Raw genomic sequence first — 17,151 nt, forward strand, 5'->3', positions numbered from 1 at the left:
TAGGCATGTCAGTTAAGAACAAATTCTTATTTACAATGATGGCCTAGGAACGGTGGGTTAACTGCCTTGTTCAGGGGCAGAACGACTGATCTTTACCTTGTCAGCTTGGGGATTCGATACAGCAATCTTTCGGTTACTGGCCCAACACTCTAACCACTAGGCTACCTGCCACCCCAAATAACTACTGCATCAGTACGCCATGTGTTTTACCCACAGTAAGTGGGTTGATATTGGCTCATTCCCATTCTAACAGAAAATGCCTTGTATTCTACTGAAGTGCAGCCACTACAGTACAGTAGCTAGCCAGTGTAACCTCATCCGGAGCCCCAGTGGTGATGATTGTGTGGGTGTGTTTCAGACCACTTAATTCAGCAGCAGGCAGCACACAGCATGCCCTAGCCTGAGGGAAGACATCATATTTAGACCTAGTATCTGTCCAATGTCCAGCACTGCTGGTTTGGAAAGAAAGGGTTGTAGCATTTTTTTAGCACTTACAGTAGGCTAACATGGAGCATGCAACCTTCTTTATGAGTGTACAGAACAGGTACAAACCAGCCCCACTCATGCTGTGAATGATGGCTGTTATATTATTATTTGGTAGAGTGTGTACACTCATAAAGCTCTATGTCTCTGATCTTTGTGTTTCCAGTGCTCCCCTCCTGCTCCTTAAATGAGTATGTGTGTGCCAGTGGAGGGTGTGTGTCGGCCAGTCTGAGATGTGATGGACAGGACAACTGTCTGGACGGGTCAGATGAGGTGGGTGTGGCTCTGCTTGGTACTCATCTATATCAATCAATCTATACTTACTTACTGCACCTTTTTTGTTTATTTACAAAGAAGTTACAGTAAGTAATGTCCAGTGCAGTAAAAAAAGTGATTTTCTTGTGTTTTATATATATATATATTTCCACACTATGAGGTTGGAATAATGCTGTGAAATTGTGAAAATAATTATAATGCCCTTTTAGTGTAAGACCAGTATGCAAAGGCCGCCTGAAACTCCAGCCTGTTTTAGTGGGACAGAGTTTTGGCCTGACTGGTGACATCACCAGGCGGTACATTAGTTAAAAGACCAATAAGAAAGGTTTAGAACTCTCTATCTGCCAATAAGAGCTAGTTTCAATTTCCCCCTCCACACTCAGACCACTCCCAGACAGTCCTAGCAGAATTCTTGCTTGAGAAATTGCTCTTTGCTAAGAATACATTTTTGTTTCTTATTAACCATTTTAATTGAAAACAATCACACTAAGGTACTTAATTGTTAACCACAAATTAGTTGATATTGAGATAAAAACGACTGCATTGGACCTTTAATACAGCAAAGATTATATATACCTATTTGTAAGGATGGTCCCTACATCTTTTGGTGTCCAGTGTAAGGTGAATTCCTAACAGAATAGAAAAGGATGTGTGTAAAGTCTCGACTGTGTTTGACATCTAATACTATATAATGCTGTTTTGGGTTGCCATGTTGCCAGGCGGGCTGCGTGAAGGAGTGCAAGGAAGACGAGTTCCTGTGTCTGAACCATGCCCACTGTATCCCACGGAGATGGCGCTGTGACGACACTTTTGACTGTGTGGACCATAGCGACGAGGAGAACTGCAATCAAGGTACAACAGGGCTGGACATACTCACTAAACATGCCAGTGTGCTAGAAAACTATTGGTTTTCTATACAGGTCCATCTTCATTTTCTTTTAATATACAGGCAACATGTCCTACTACAGTAGAGACATGCATTTCAGGTGTTGCGCACACACACACACACACACACACACAGTGAGGAAGGCACAAGCTGAAGCATATGCTGCCACTGAATGTTCTAGCAGGACATGTTACCTGTATAAGAAATGTAACAAATATTAAATTGCAACTGGGGACAGAGTTGAGCATGTTCACTGGAACACACTAACACAGAACACATGCCTGCCAATATGGTACACACATTATATTTTCTTCCTTCTCAGCTTAGGTAGAATCAATTGCAGCCCGCCTAGTTTTCACAGTGCAATGAATGTCACGATCAGTGGGGGGTTCTAACTCACACATGGCTAGTAGCGTAGCAACCACCGCTCTAGCCATGTGTTTGTTGTGAAAGGTGTACAACACAATAGTCCTATTCTGGCCAAGCAAAGGTCATTTCTCTAACAAGAACATTCTTTCATTCAGACACTATACTGCTAGCACAATGCTGTTGAATATGAAGTTTTGAAGGAAATGGAAAAGACGACCTTGTGAAAGAAAGAAAGCCCACGGGCACTGCTGCTCACCTTCAGTCTGTAATTGCAGGCATCTTCTTCTGCCGTCCCGATGAGTTCATTTGCAACAACACCTTGTGCAAGCTCCACGCATGGGTGTGTGATGGCAAGGACGACTGTGGAGACAACTCAGACGAGGACACAGAGATGTGTGGTGGGTTGAAATAACGTCTCTCACTGAGATGTTTTCTCAAAGGTGTTTGATGGATATTTTATTAGGTATTACTTACATATTTCATGTAAGGTAATATTCATGGTTGAAATGGTGAATTTCTTAAAGAAAATGAATGTCCTTTTTATGAAGGAGTTGAATAAACTCTGATGAATGGAGTAGAGTGGACTGTGTTGAATGGAGTAGAGTGGACTGTGTTGAATGAACTAAAGTGTATTTGACTGTCTGGAATACTTGTGTGTTTCTTCTCCCCTCCAGCCAAACTTCCTTGTCCTCCTACACGGCCACACCGATGTAGAAATGACCGTGTGTGTCTGCGCCCTGACCAAGTGTGTAACAAGGTGGATGACTGTGGGGATAACTCGGACGAGAAGGAATGTGGTGAGTTTATACCAGTTCAAACATGACATTTTTCTTCATCAAGAATGTTGAACTAAAGAGGTTGATTTTCCAATCTAACTTTATTCCTAATTGCATCAAAAACTGTGTATTAGTCAAGTTCCTTTAATATCCCTAGAAACTCAAAGCCACGTCGTTCTTCGAATCTTGGCTACTATCAGCATTTTTATAAGATGTCTCAAAACACCACCCATGCTTTCATGCAAATGCATTTCTTCTCTGTTGCCGATGTGGTCTTTCTATCCGATGTGTGTTTGGGCCCTGTGTGTGTCCTAAAACAGAGGTGGTGTCTGGCCGACCCAGGCCGTGTGGGAAAGCAGAGTTCACCTGCAGTACCCAGCGCTGCATCCCAGCCCAGCTGCAGTGTGACCTCTTCAATGACTGTGGGGACGGGGGCTCGGACGAGCAGGACTGCAAGGCCTGTGCGTGTGTGTGTCACACAGATCAATATCCTGCTGTTTAGATGGAAGTAATAAATGTCACTAGGAAGGAACTGGATGTGTGAGATAATCTAGGGCTCTTCTGCTAGATCCAAGGGTTAAATGACAGAACATTTATGGTAGTAACATATTTGCTGTGTGTTTTTCTGTCCTGTGAAAGTTGTTCTCTTGGCTTCCACACATCAATGAAGCAACTTTTTGCAAGCATGTACAATGTTTAGGAATGTGTTTTCATGTGCAATCAAAGTGTTGTTTTCAATTGTAGTTTCCCATGGAGACGTATGTGGAAAGAAGTCAAACCCATGTGGGGAGGATGCAATTTGCAATCAGACAAACACAAGTTCAATATGTCATTGTAAATCTGGCTTTAGGAGAAATCTAAAGACTGGCCAGTGTGAAGGTACCGTATGACCTCTTTCTCCTCACTGTTCAATTGGACAGAATGTTTACTGTAATAATGAAATTCTATAATGTAACTAATGTAACTAATGTGGTTAGATATCATGTACATAATGTAGCCGTCCGTGGATGATGAACAATATACATAACATGGCTTTCCAAGTAGGTGTTTATAGTGTTCATAGTAGCTGACTGCAGGAATGTCCACCAGTGCAGTTGCCAGATAATTGAATGTTAATTTCTCTACCATAAGCCACCAATCTTGAAATTGTTGCATGTTGCGTTTATTTTTGTTCAGTATATATTGTTTTTTCCCAATTAGAATATACAATAGATATCCTCACATCGATAGGTTGGGACTATATCAACCATTTTTTATTTGAGAGGTATGGCAGCTTAGTAACTGACTGATTTTTCTTTTTTCTCCTCAGAAATCAATGAGTGTCTTGGGTTTGACATGTGTGCTCACTATTGTACAAACACTAAAGGATCCTACAAGTGTACTTGTGACAAGAATTTTAAGGAAATCAATGGAAACTGTATAGTAAAAGGTATGGACCATTTTATTACTGTACTGTATGTGCTAACTGAAGGCAATTGAACTATCAAAAACCTTGATGTGTATCTTATACTATGATCGTTTCAATAGAGATGTTATTTTTTTGCTAAATGAATTAAAACTTTAGTATAAACTAAGTATAGTATGAATTTCTATAAACTGCAACATTTTCTTGAATATTGTATACCATTTATTTGAATTGAATAGTTTTTTTCAATAGCTATTAAGGTAACACTGTACTCCCATACAGTACTGTACCATTAGCACTCTTGTAAATATACTGTCATAGTCATCAGATTTGGTATTTTTGGTATTTTATTAGGATGAACTTTACATTAAGATGGCAGGATTGTATAAGTAACACTGAATGTATACAAAACCAGCCATTTAACCATGTAAGGAGTATAATAACTGAGTCTGCATCTGTTTCTGATGTGACCAATAAGGATTATATTAATAATGGATTAATAATGATTGCCAATATTCACTAACAGCTATTCCACAACTTTCCACTAAAGTGTTAATGTTACGGGTGTATACCCCACTGTGATACACTGCATTGTGATACATATTCATCTATCCCACTATTCCTACTGATTGGCACCATGGGTAGTAGTAATAATAAATGACTGGTCTTGTTGCTATGCGATTATGTATTATTATCCTGATCATGTGATGTGGCGGTTTCCTGGACACAGATTAAGCCTAGTTCTGGAATAAAAAGCACTTTCAATGGAGATTCTCTATTGGACTTGCCTTTTAGTCCAGGACTAGGCTTAATCTGTGTCCAGGAAACTACCCCATGATGTTTATATATAAATGATGACTTGATTACATATATTAGAGAATACTTTGCTTCTGTAAATGAAATGATGCTGTCAAATTGTTGTTTAAAACCCCAAATGGAATTGAGCCACTTTTCATTTTCTTTGCATATTAATAACTCAACAACGGGCAGGACCAGAAGATCGAGTGCTCTACATAGCTAATGACACTGAAATCCGAAGTTTTGTGTATCCATTTAACCAGAGCCATGGACACAAATTCCTCACTCGCATCGAGGACAATGCCCGCATTATTGGGATGGATGCTCTGTTACACCAACAAAAGTTTATCTGGGCTACACAGTTTAACCCTGGTGGACTTTTTTACAAAGAAATCCTAGACAAGAGTCAAAGTAAAACTAATGTCGGAAACATAGTAAGTATCTCCAAAGGTGTGGTTGGAAAGTCTACTTTACTTTTTAATGTGTTATTGAATGTACGATTTGTACATTAAATATCCATATGCTAATATAAGTAGCCCATTACAAGATATGTATGTTTCTTTCTTTTGTAAAGCCATTGAAGCTACATTATGTCTTGGTTATTGCATTTGAGGACAATGAATTATAGAATGATTATAGCAATGAGAGCTTGAACACAGCAGTGAGCGCTTGAAGATTAAATGTATAACTCATACAGTCATATATCTTATTAATGTGTGTGAGCAAGAGAACAGAACATTAGCGAGGTGCCATGCTTTTCCCAGTTATTGTTTGACCTAAAGTAAGGAATGTCTCGGATGTAATGAATGTCTCGGATGTAGATATGCCTACTGACAAAGTCGGAGAAAGCTAGCACAATGTTTTTAAATAAATTACACACATCTTTCAATGTCATATGAAGATACTCTTATTCTAAGACCATGATGTACATTGATCTAAAGTTTGAGTCATTGTTGTCACATTGGAAACATTGCATAAAGTATTATGGGATCATTTGTAAGACTTCTTACACATTTAGCATAGGCTACTAAACCTTTGCTAGAATCAAGTATTGCATTAGACATACCTGTATCACGTTTGATAGTGGTCAGAAGAGTGAGTGCATCTAAATAAACCAATGGACAACATGAATGTTAGAAGTTTCAAGTTCATTTTCCATGTGTAATACAAATACCTTGGAAGTCTTCGTCATGTTCACGATTTCATGTTTACAAGCTCTCATTTCCCTTGCAGTGTTCAGACTTCCGTAGACCAAGGGATGTGTCTGCTGACTGGATTACAGGAAATATCTATTGGACAGACCACTCTCGGATGCACTGGTTCAGCTATTACACAGCCCACTGGACTAAGCTCAGATACTCTATAAACGTGGGCCAGCTCAGAGGGCCAAATTGCACCCGTCTGATAACTGACATTGCAGGAGAGCCTTACGCCATTGCTGTCAACCCAGCCCGAGGGTAAGAGCATTCTTTTCAGACCATGTCATATTTCATCATTATGTTTTCACTTTATACTTTTTTGCTTTGTCATTATTTTGGAACTCTGCCGGAGGAAGACAGCAGTGCAATTTTAAAAGATTCATCCAAGATTGTATCCAAGATTTGTTTTCTTACTGATTTTTTTTAAGCTTTAAGTATAGACAAGGATTCCAGGGTTTCTTTAAGTATAGACAGGGATGTGTTTAATCCCGTTATCCATGAAGACCAGGGGCCTCATTATCAAAGGTGCTTTTTATCCTGCAAAAGTTGGCAAGAATTTTATTCTTTTCCAGCAGCAGACCCACCTAATTTTCTCTTGAAAAATAGTGGTGTTTAATAGGCTAAATTACACATTCTGTTAACATCTGACTCCAGAGTGATCTGTTCTTGCAATTTGTAGTCTATGATATTTCAGATTTAGAAATAATAATTTTTCATGTAGTAGTTTGGATGTATTGCGATACTTTTTAAAAGTAACTTTAGTTAAGTAAACTATGTTTTTCTAAGGGTAGCTTCCAGTATGAAGTGATTGGTAGCTTGGTTATATTTTCAGAGTAGCTTCCCCAACACTGACCATGCGTACACACAACTTCTAGAAGATTGATCAACTGTATTGCAAGCAAATATGCTTATTGTTCGTTTGGGGGAAATGGGAGGTGTTTGATGCACAGGGATTATAATAATGGTAGGCTAATAAAAAAACATAGGCCTAATGATTAAACAGATGCATTTGCCATTGGTAAGGAGATTGCATAGCAGCATGTTGTCTAATATATTTTTATTTCACTTTTATTAAATAGGCCTAAATCATAATCATATTGCAGGACATGTCTCTCTTCTTTTCTGACATAACTAGTTAAAATTATTCCCACTACACAACAAATAGTAGGCTACCATTTATCAATCGCTCATTCAATAGCCAAGCATGCTGGAAAGTAAATAAATAGTCTTGACAGTAGACCTAATCCTATGTGACAGTATGGGTAGGCTCCAGTATTGCTGTGCGATTAGGAGCGCTACATCATAGCCTAACCTATTTAATTTAGAGCCTATACCAAAGCAGGAGATAGAGACACAATCATGTATTGATAAACAAAATATTGAACATTGTGTCTTTTGCATGGAATTGTGGGCTGTAGCTCTTAAATTGTTCAAATCAATCTTCCAGAATGTGCAGCCAGTGTTTGGCACTCACTAAGCAGCATGCATTTTTATTTTGGAAAAGTCACTGCAGCATTCTGCCCAAACAGAAGTGTGATAATTGCGCTTTCTTTTAGGAATTATCATGGCCTAGTTCAACATCTCCAAATCTTACAGCAAATGAGGGAGGGCATTTTTATTACCATAAAAGGTGAATGGCGGGCATTTTCCAGGCAGGGTTTTAGCGCTCGCTCACGGCCACACAAATATAATATGTCTCTGATTCATCAATTAAATATGTACAGTACCAGTCAAAAGTTTGGACACGCCTTTTCATTCAAGGGTTTTTCTTTATTTTTATTATTTTTGGCATTGTAGAATAATAGTGAAGACATCAAAACTATGAAATAACACATATGGAATCATGTAGTAACCCAATTGAGATGGGTCGAGATGAGTTGGACCGCAGAGTGACGGAAAAGCAGCCAACAAGTGCTCAGTATATGTGGGAACTTTTTAAGACTGTTGGAAAAGCATTCCAGGTGAAGCTGGTTGGGAGAGTGCAAAGCTGTCATCAAGGCAAAGGGTGGCTACTTTAAAAAATCTGAAATATAAAATATATTTGGATTTGTTTAACACTTTTTGGGTTACTACATGATTCCATATGTGTTATTTCATAGTTTTGATATCTTCACTATTATTCTACAATGTAGAGAATAGTAAAAAAATTAAGAAAAACTATGTTATGGACATCTAACAGGAAATGCTTATCTTTGTATCTTCTACAGGATGATGTACTGGACAGTAATAGGTGATCATTCTCATATTGAGGAGTCGGCTATGGATGGGTCCATGCGTAGGATCCTCTTGGAGAAGAACCTCAGGAGACCAACAGGTATCTATCTACAGAACATGATCATATTAATCTGCAAGTCCATACTTATCTTTTCATTGAGACGGGATGTTGTAGACTAGCCTAGTCCCAGATCTGTTTGTGCAGTCTTGGCAATGACAACGACCATAGGAGTTGGCAAGACAGTACAAACCGATCTGGGACCAGGCTAGTTGTAGACTAGAGGATAGATATGTTTGAAAATAAGGCCATGGAAAAAAGTAAATGAATGTGTCTGACACACCAAACCTGTTGTGATGGTCCTGGGGGAGACACTTAGTGCTGATCTACTTTTTAAAAGATGGTTTGGCCTCCTTTAATGCAAGGGACCCATGCACTGTCTCTGCCAAGGTAGGGGGAATTTATCATCTGTGGAAAAACACACACCCATTTAATCGCCATGACAACTTGGGTCATTTATCCAGTCAAACACATGATAGAAAATCATTTTATAAAAAGGGAAATGTAGGGCATAACACCAAAAGTCTGTCATCAAAAGATAATACAAATATACTGGTATACTGTATATGTCCTGTAATATGATTCAACGTTAATGACTTTCTGGCGAATGCGTAGAAAGTGAGATACCTTACGGAGATAAATAAAATAACTTTCTATTTATGCAGTCTATCCACAGCCTAATGCTGTTTAGAACCTGAGGGCTGTTGGGATGAAGGCGTCCATATTGATCTTTACACAATTCATAAGGAAAATAAATCTCTTCCTCTCATCCTCCCCAGGTCTGGCCATCGATTACTTTAACCAACGTTTGTACTGGGCTGATCCTGAGCTCTCCGAGATAGGCAGTGTGAGATTGGATGGGTCGGACCCTCTGGTGGCAATCAGGGACAGACACGGTAACACCACCACTGAGAACAAAACAAAGATTGACTATCCAAGCACATACTAGCTACTGATGGGATCATTTGTTTAATTTCCTCTACATTTTATCAAAAGATTGCTACAATAATATAGTGTTTGTGTGTGTGCGCGCCTGCATGTGTGTGTGTGTGTGTGTGTGTGTGTGTGTGTGTGGCTATTACAAGCTGTAGTATAGTACTACACACAGATCAGGTTTCCTACTAACTACTAGTACTGTCCTGGGATTTACAAACCCTCATTAAAACTACAACACGGTGTTCATGGTCATATGCTTCTTTCCACCCTGCCTTTATTCTGTTTCCACGGCTGTGTTTCCAGGAATATCCCAGCCATACAGGATTGACATATTTGAAGACTACATCTACGGGACTGGGCTGAAACACGAGGTCTTCAAAGTTCACAAGTATGGAAAACAGCCTGTGGAGTTTCTCCACTTGGGTCTCGAGAAAACGACCAATGTCATGATCTCCCATCGATACAAGCAGCAAGATGGTAAATAAATAAAATCTACTAATTTTCAGTGGTTATTTTAATGAATACAAGTGTTAATGAGGGTCATGGGTAATACAGGGAAATTATCAAGGTTGTGTAATGTGGATATTGAAAATAGCAGCTGAACGGCCTTCTAGTGTAAATGCAAGCATAAGAAGGGCAATTAACATGATATTACAGTAACAAACAAGACGTCAATGCACCAATGTAGCATTGATATTCTAGATGGTTATGTGGGTCTAACTCCTGAATGGAAGAGCGTATAGTGTTCTTGAGCTAGTTTTTCATTTTCTCAAGTGTGGGACATGAGAGAGTCATCTCATTTCCCATGATAGGACCAATATATTTCACATTCTCTGCTTCTCTACTTGGTTGCTATTTATTATCTGTGTATTGTTAATGTTTATGGGGCGTCGGACATATCCGTCTTGGCTTGGGGTTTTCTTCAGTAAAGGGCAGCTGAACCGTTCTCCAAAGACTCATTAGTCCAGCCATGTAGCCTACTCTTTGGGCAGTAAAGGTTACTGCACATCTTGCAGAACAGAAAGACCATGAGTGTTGGTTTGTAGTCTTTAGCGAAACACACTTACGCCCTCTTCTTTCGCTAGCTTTGATCTACAATGATTCCTGTAACCCCGAACACAGCAAATCTGTGTAATTGTTTTTTTTTTCTGTTTCATTGAAAACCCAAACACTTCAATTGACTTATTGGAGCAAAATGGCAGCATGCTGCTGATGTTGTGCATATCGAAGTAGTGTTTGCTAACAGGGCATAGTAATCCTCTAGGACTAGGCATTGAGTGGAATGTGGATCATGTCTCTTGTTGATTTTGAATAGCAATACATTTGTGGATAGTATGAACGAAATCATATGGTTTATCCTCTATGTTGTCAAATATAAAAAAAAAAGTTTAATTGAAGAATAGTAAAGACATGAATGTGTTTTGTTTGATGGCTGTATTGAAGCTTCGGCTACCGTTTGCCTCTTGTCTTGTTGCAGCGGTCAACCCATGCCTGAGAATGACCTGTGACTTCATGTGTCTACTGAACCCAATGGGCGCCACCTGCACTTGTCCAGAAGGGAAGGTACTGATCAACGGCTCCTGCAGTGATGTCAACATCTCAGGTAAACTATTCAAGACCCCTGCCGAAACTTCACTTACTGGCTGCCAACGCAATATCACCTCTAAAACTGCTACGGTAGATAATCCAGCTGAGATGGCACTTGGCCAATGCAAATGAATGAAGTCAGATCTTTCTGAATCGCTCAGCATTTTGGGTACATCAAAATGAGACTTGAATGTGGAAGTGCATGTTTTGAAATGATAACATAAGATGACATGCTTGTACAGTATCATGCTCTTTCTCCTGGACCAGCTAAATGACACTGATGATGATTGATAGTTTAGAAGGTACTTCAGAAAACCTGTCCACAAGTTCAGCATAATGAACATGCTGTGCATTGTTGTTGTATTGTAGGCGAGCTGTGCCGGCCACCATGTGAGAACGGCGGGCGTTGCCTGGCCAATGAGAAGGGGGACTGGCGCTGCTACTGCTGGCCTGACTTCTCTGGAGAACGCTGTGAGGTCAACCACTGCACCGACTACTGCTTCAACGGAGGCACCTGCATTGGCTCACCCCTGGGTGAGTCTGCTGTTAAAATCCATATATTGATTGGTAGAAAAATGTATGGATTGATCAGAGCGGGATTGACATAAGGCGTTATGTGCCCACAGGTCTTTACTCAAAAGTCGTTAAGTCGTTAAGAACTCTCTGGGTTGTTGGGAGTGGTCAGTATCTAAAGGTGCTTGTGCTACAACAGTCTTACAACATGGATTGATTGATTGATATAGGTAGAATAAGCATGAAGCATAATAGAGACAAGACATGTTAATACCTGAACCGATCATGTCTCTTATTATTATTCATATATTTATTATCATTGGCCTGTTATTCTCCCCTCTTCGGAGGACAAAAATAAACTTTGTTTTTACAGCTTTTTCTTTTGTCGTTACATGTATTCATACACACATTTGACAATTTGTCTCATTGTTAGTTTGCCACTCATCCTGACTAACATGGATAAACTAAAATAGTGCAGAGCACTTGAGTTTTACTTCACGTCTCCCTGCTAAAAACCACTCAATCGATTACATAATGCATGCAAGAGGGCAATTATTCACAACATCTCAGTCTCTTAGAACTGGTGGACTCACAAGAGCAATTATCCATAGAGATAGATACATTTGGATTGCTGTGGTTTTCCTGACTGTTACATTTAGTTTTGAAGATTTGTGAAAATGTGAAATCGCTTCATCGTTTTGTAAACCTTGAAAATTATAAAAGTCAATTTTAGAGAGTGTGCTAAATATAGTAGCTGAGTGTTGAATGCTAACACATATATAAAAACTGTAATTGAACAGTCAGAGTAGTTTTAATGCTCCTGTCATTACTGGGGGTAGATAAAGTATTCAGAGACTGGTCTACAACTTTGATTTGAATGGTTTAGTCTGGGAAGTGAAATGTTTGCCCTTAAAACATATATTTTCTCATCTCTTCTCGTAATAAATGTGTCATCTTGCCCAGGGGGAATTTGATAGTTTGGGAATAATATGTTGAGAACATGTTGGTGTCCTCAGTCAATTGACTTCAAGCTGTCAGCCTTTGTATTATGACAGCAACATTTGGCTAATGAGCTAGACAGATGCCTGATATGTGTCAGTGATATGTAATAACATTCTGTTTTTTAGGAGACAAATATGTGATTGAAACGAAGTGAGTATCACAGAGGGATTTTAAATTAGTTGGAGAGTTGGAGGCAGGGTTTCTCAATCTTGTTTGGTTCACCAGCCCAGTCAGTATTATATGATCTGTATTATATGACGAATGGTACCCTCATTTATGGCCAATGCAGTCGAAGAGGAGTGAAACAAAGTGATGGGACATTTGTTCCGCTGCTGGGCATACAGTCACTGACTATTCTGTGTGCTGTTCATCCATGCTAGAAGACTGAGAGTTTTTTCATGAAGTAAGAGGTTTCGCTATGTTGAGCACACATCCCCAGGCTTGGGGAGTATTGTTCAAAATGAGCGATGGAAGCAGAGCTTGGGAGAGCTTATTGTTAATGTCTTTCCTCAAGAACCCCAGTTTGGTGATGGAAGAGAACAGGTCTCGCTGGAGGTCTCGCTGGAGGCACCCACTGTAATCAATTAAAGGACTGGAAAATTTCTCTCTGACCTCCAGGGACCTTGTGTTATCAAGGACCTTTTATCTTGGGTTTTTCAGATACTTGATACTCAACTTTGGGAACAAACACACACGTCCTCAACACTTGAGTTATAGTATCTTTGTAATAAACAATGTAAATGGAATTGTTAGCCAAACTCTCAATCCTCTCCTCTCCTCCCTCCAGGGAAGCCAACATGTCGGTGCCCTGTAGGGTTTACAGGTCCGTTCTGTGAGAAGCGGGTGTGTGATTACTACTGTCTGAATGGTGGTACCTGTGATGTCAGCCTAGGGAACCAGCCGGTGTGCCGCTGCATGGCAGAGTATACTGGAGACCGCTGTCTGTACCGTGAGTAAAGGGATCCAATTACGTATGGACTCTTGGGGGTGCCTAATGTCTCTTGAGGGTGCCTGAGGTCAAATATATTTTTGGGGGGGCCCAAATATATATTTCAAGTCCCATGGAGAGCCACTGATTTGTTATGAGGAGCACAGCCCTCCCTTAAAATCTTGTCATGTATTTCCAACCATAGGCCAATCCACCAGCAATAGCAACAAACTACACATAAATATTTGACCTTAACACAATCAGTATCAACCTACCCTGTAGAATTCCTAAGATCACTAAAGAACATGAAACAACAATAGCTGACCATTTATATTCAGTCACACTCTCTAGAAATATGATATCTTTTTAGTTTTGCATATTTAAGGTTCCAACGACAACAATAAATACTAAATCAAACAATGAATTGTTTTGGGGTTTTTTATTCCAGAAAGGGTATTTCATAGCTACAAATACCGTGTGGGTGAGAGAGTAATTCTAAATGCCACTCTAAACAACCTTTGGGGGTTTCTGTGCTGCACTGATAAAATATTTCCTTCCCTTATGTTGGCTTTGTCATTATAAATTGTGGGGAAAACAATTTCAACTGACGCCATTGCTGCGTTTCTACTGTAACTTGCCCAAGGGGTGATACGTTTTCATCTATGAACAAGATGCCATTTGATACAGATAATTAATTCTCATTAAAGGCCTGTAAAAATGTTATCAAACCAACTAAAACTATGCTCCCATTTCCTTAATATGAAATGCTCCTCTTTCTCTCCTCTGTATCTCTCTCTTTTTCTGGTCTCTCTCTCCTCTGACAGACATCTGCCACCACTACTGTGTAAACTCCAAGGCCTGTACATTGTCCAGTAGTGGCCATGTAGAGTGCGTGTGTCCAGCCAAATACGAGGGCAACAAGTGTGAGGTGGACAAGTGTCTGAGGTGCCATGGAGCACCTTGCCTCGTCAACGATGACACAGGAGATGTGGTCTGCAAGTAAGTTGTTAGCATCTCACAACATTACTTTATATTCTATGTTGGGTTAACGCCTTAGAGCTAATGCTTGATGTACTGTAGTTGAAAGTCTTCCATGTATTGTATTTTCAATGGTTATAATGCATTAACATTCCACAGCTTCACATTTTTCAAGACCGTTTACACAGAAAATAGGTTATCAATCAGTAGTCTTGCAAACTCAAACAATGAAAGAAAGACAGAAATTGTGGGCCACCACTCAGTGACAGCAGCTTTCCTCTGTTTTCCTTCAGCTGTACTAATGGCAGGATGGCACCCAGCTGTCAGCTATGTGACGGCTACTGTTACAACGGAGGTACCTGTCACCTGGACCCTGACACCAATCTGCCCTTCTGTCAGTAAGTACAGTAACTACCTACTAGCAATAGCCTGGAATAACAATAGCCTAGGACATTTATCTTCTCTATTCTTACTTTATTCTTTGTTTAATCTTCATTGCCATTCAGTTATGCCAAACAGGCCGGCCTAAAGTGAAACCAAATCTCCTTGGGCTTTTTTTCTAATGATTGATTTTTGAAGGTGGTGGTGGAGAAGGGGAGTTTATTTTTAACACAGGGCTAAGATCCTAAGTAGAGAGGGTGTTTGACACCAGTGGGCGCAGGCCATGTCACAGCAAGAGACAGGATGATATGGCTCAATAAGATAATGAGTCACACCTGCCTCTACATGAGGGGCTTTGATGTGGGTATAGATCTTTAAAAAGCTAACCCTCTGTGGCAGTGTAGAAGAAAGGAAGCTCTGCATGGGGTACAGCTACAGAAAGTAACCACAAACTAAAACTACTGAAACATTACTGTTCAGAACGTATCACACTGTTCGTTTGTCATTGTGTCATTGTGGTAGGCTTCAGGAGAAAGCGTATACACCATTTTGATCTTCAGTGATAAGGAGTGTGTTATACAAGTAATGAGCAGCAGAAACTCCATGGCAATGACTGGTAGAGGACAATCGGTTGGCTCCAGAGACCTGTGGGAATCATCCAAGAGAATGTATGCTCTGCGGTTCTGGTGGTCCACAAAGATTAATTTCAGCTCCGTTATAATCAGGTGTGGTTCAATGTTAAAGACCTCCCCACGGAGATGATTGGAAATCCCTCTGAAAAGGGAAACCTTGTTGCTCGAACGATCTTTTTTACTGCCCCCATTGCCCATTGTAGTTAAAATGAAATTTGTGGCCATGACTGGCAAGATTCAAGGGATAGAATCAATTTCTATGCAAATGATCCCATCTCATTTTCCACGAGGTTAACAGATCTTGATAATGTGGTTTATTCATTGGCTGCGAGGCATAGAGATTAGGTTAGATGATGGATACGTCTGTGTCAAGAAATCATAATGTTTGACCTTAAACTATAACAGAGTAAATTAATATCTTATCCAAGCCACCCGAGAAACTCCACAGGCAGAAAAATCCTCATTGAGATGGTAATTTTCAGATAACTGTCTTAAAGGTCTAAGGGATTTTCAAAACTCATCAATGTGTTCCGCCAGTAAATATAATCAGTGTATATAAACATAAAGTGGGCATAATAATCGTTTTGATGAATTCACAGGGCACAGACTGTTTATCAAAATCAACATGTTCATAAATAATCTGCATTTGCTTATTTCTGTTTATTTTTCTGTATTAAAAATATTCTGTCCATTTATTAGAAATACTGTAAATAAGCATAGTGTGAATTGATAACAACTGAAAAACCTTATTTTTTGCCTCAATGGATGTGGTTGTCTTTAGCTTAGCTAACCATAACGTTTCTAGTTTAGTTTTAGTAAAACATTTTTTGCATGAATGATAGAAACATGAAAGTTTACCAAGGGACTAATCTATTAAAGTATTTTGGAACAAATCTGTCGTATTTTGTTTGTTGCCATGTTGAAGGGTTTCCAGCTGCCTATACAATACCTACCCTGGTCGTTTTTATCAATATCACTCCACCACACTGTTTTACAGCTGCACGTCAGGGTTCAAGAACCAACGTTGTGATGAGCTGGCCAACCCATGTGATTACTTCTGTCAGAATGAGGGGATGTGCACTATCACTGCCCTTAACAAACCACGCTGCAAGTAGGTCCCTTCCTCACTTCCTGTGGCTGTTCCAGAGGTCTCACCCCCCCCCACCCCCACCCCCCCCACCCCCCACCCCACCCTCTCGTCATTCAGCTCCATTTCAGCAAGTGTGATGGTCTACATAACACTTTGCCCACTATAATACAGTACCTACTCCCTCTATAACTCGCTGCTAACCATCCACATCTTATTCAGCCCGAGCTGACATGCCCTTCGAGTAACATTAAAGTGATGATGTGACGTGACATGTGAATATAGGGGACCTGTTGTGACCTGCATGTATGGTGACTAATTTTGCAATGCGAATTGGGAGACAAGAAAATGTGGACCTTTAACTTTGAGTTGCGTAGTATTTAGTTATGAAATAAGTACATTCAACAGCATGTCAATAGTTTTGTTTTAGAATAGATTTCAAACCATTTTCTGTTCATCAGATCTTACCTAGTATTTTCCCTAACAACATTGTATTTGATCTTTTTCCCATAAAAATTCAGGATTTTCCGTGCTGTGACATTCTTTCTATGGGGGAATGATTCATTTTTTGTATGTGTGAGATGCTATTCTCATTCTTATTCCTGATTGTTTGGTGTTGTGATTCATGGAGTGCATGTAATTT

At 39.7% G+C, this 17,151-nt stretch overlaps 1 protein-coding gene across 8 annotated transcripts in view; it reads left to right on the top strand.

Moving 5' to 3' along the window:
- Positions 1-17,151, top strand: part of lrp1bb (low density lipoprotein receptor-related protein 1Bb) — a 441,142-nt gene that overhangs the window by 412,894 nt on the left and 11,097 nt on the right. For 4 of the 8 annotated variants that reach the window (XM_029711578.1, XM_029711581.1, XM_029711580.1 and 1 more), the window contains 18 exons: positions 650-756; positions 1,479-1,611; positions 2,290-2,412; positions 2,689-2,811; positions 3,111-3,257; positions 3,535-3,669; positions 4,100-4,219; positions 5,186-5,427; positions 6,227-6,450; positions 8,400-8,506; positions 9,244-9,360; positions 9,704-9,877; positions 10,878-11,003; positions 11,357-11,521; positions 13,290-13,451; positions 14,255-14,429; positions 14,702-14,806; positions 16,419-16,532. In XM_029711578.1, coding sequence (XP_029567438.1) covers positions 650-756; positions 1,479-1,611; positions 2,290-2,412; positions 2,689-2,811; positions 3,111-3,257; positions 3,535-3,669; positions 4,100-4,219; positions 5,186-5,427; positions 6,227-6,450; positions 8,400-8,506; positions 9,244-9,360; positions 9,704-9,877; positions 10,878-11,003; positions 11,357-11,521; positions 13,290-13,451; positions 14,255-14,429; positions 14,702-14,806; positions 16,419-16,532 — 2,599 coding nt within the window. Of the gene's footprint in view, positions 1-649; positions 757-1,478; positions 1,612-2,289; positions 2,413-2,688; positions 2,812-3,110; positions 3,258-3,534; positions 3,670-4,099; positions 4,220-5,185; positions 5,428-6,226; positions 6,451-8,399; positions 8,507-9,243; positions 9,361-9,703; positions 9,878-10,877; positions 11,004-11,356; positions 11,522-13,289; positions 13,452-14,254; positions 14,430-14,701; positions 14,807-16,418; positions 16,533-17,151 lie in introns of those variants that run through there. The other 4 variants (XM_029711582.1, XM_029711584.1, XM_029711579.1 and 1 more) reach the window with 3 other exon arrangements.

The sequence above is a fragment of the Salmo trutta genome, chromosome 24 (genome assembly GCF_901001165.1).
Source record: "Salmo trutta chromosome 24, fSalTru1.1, whole genome shotgun sequence".
NCBI lineage: Eukaryota > Metazoa > Chordata > Actinopteri > Salmoniformes > Salmonidae > Salmo > Salmo trutta.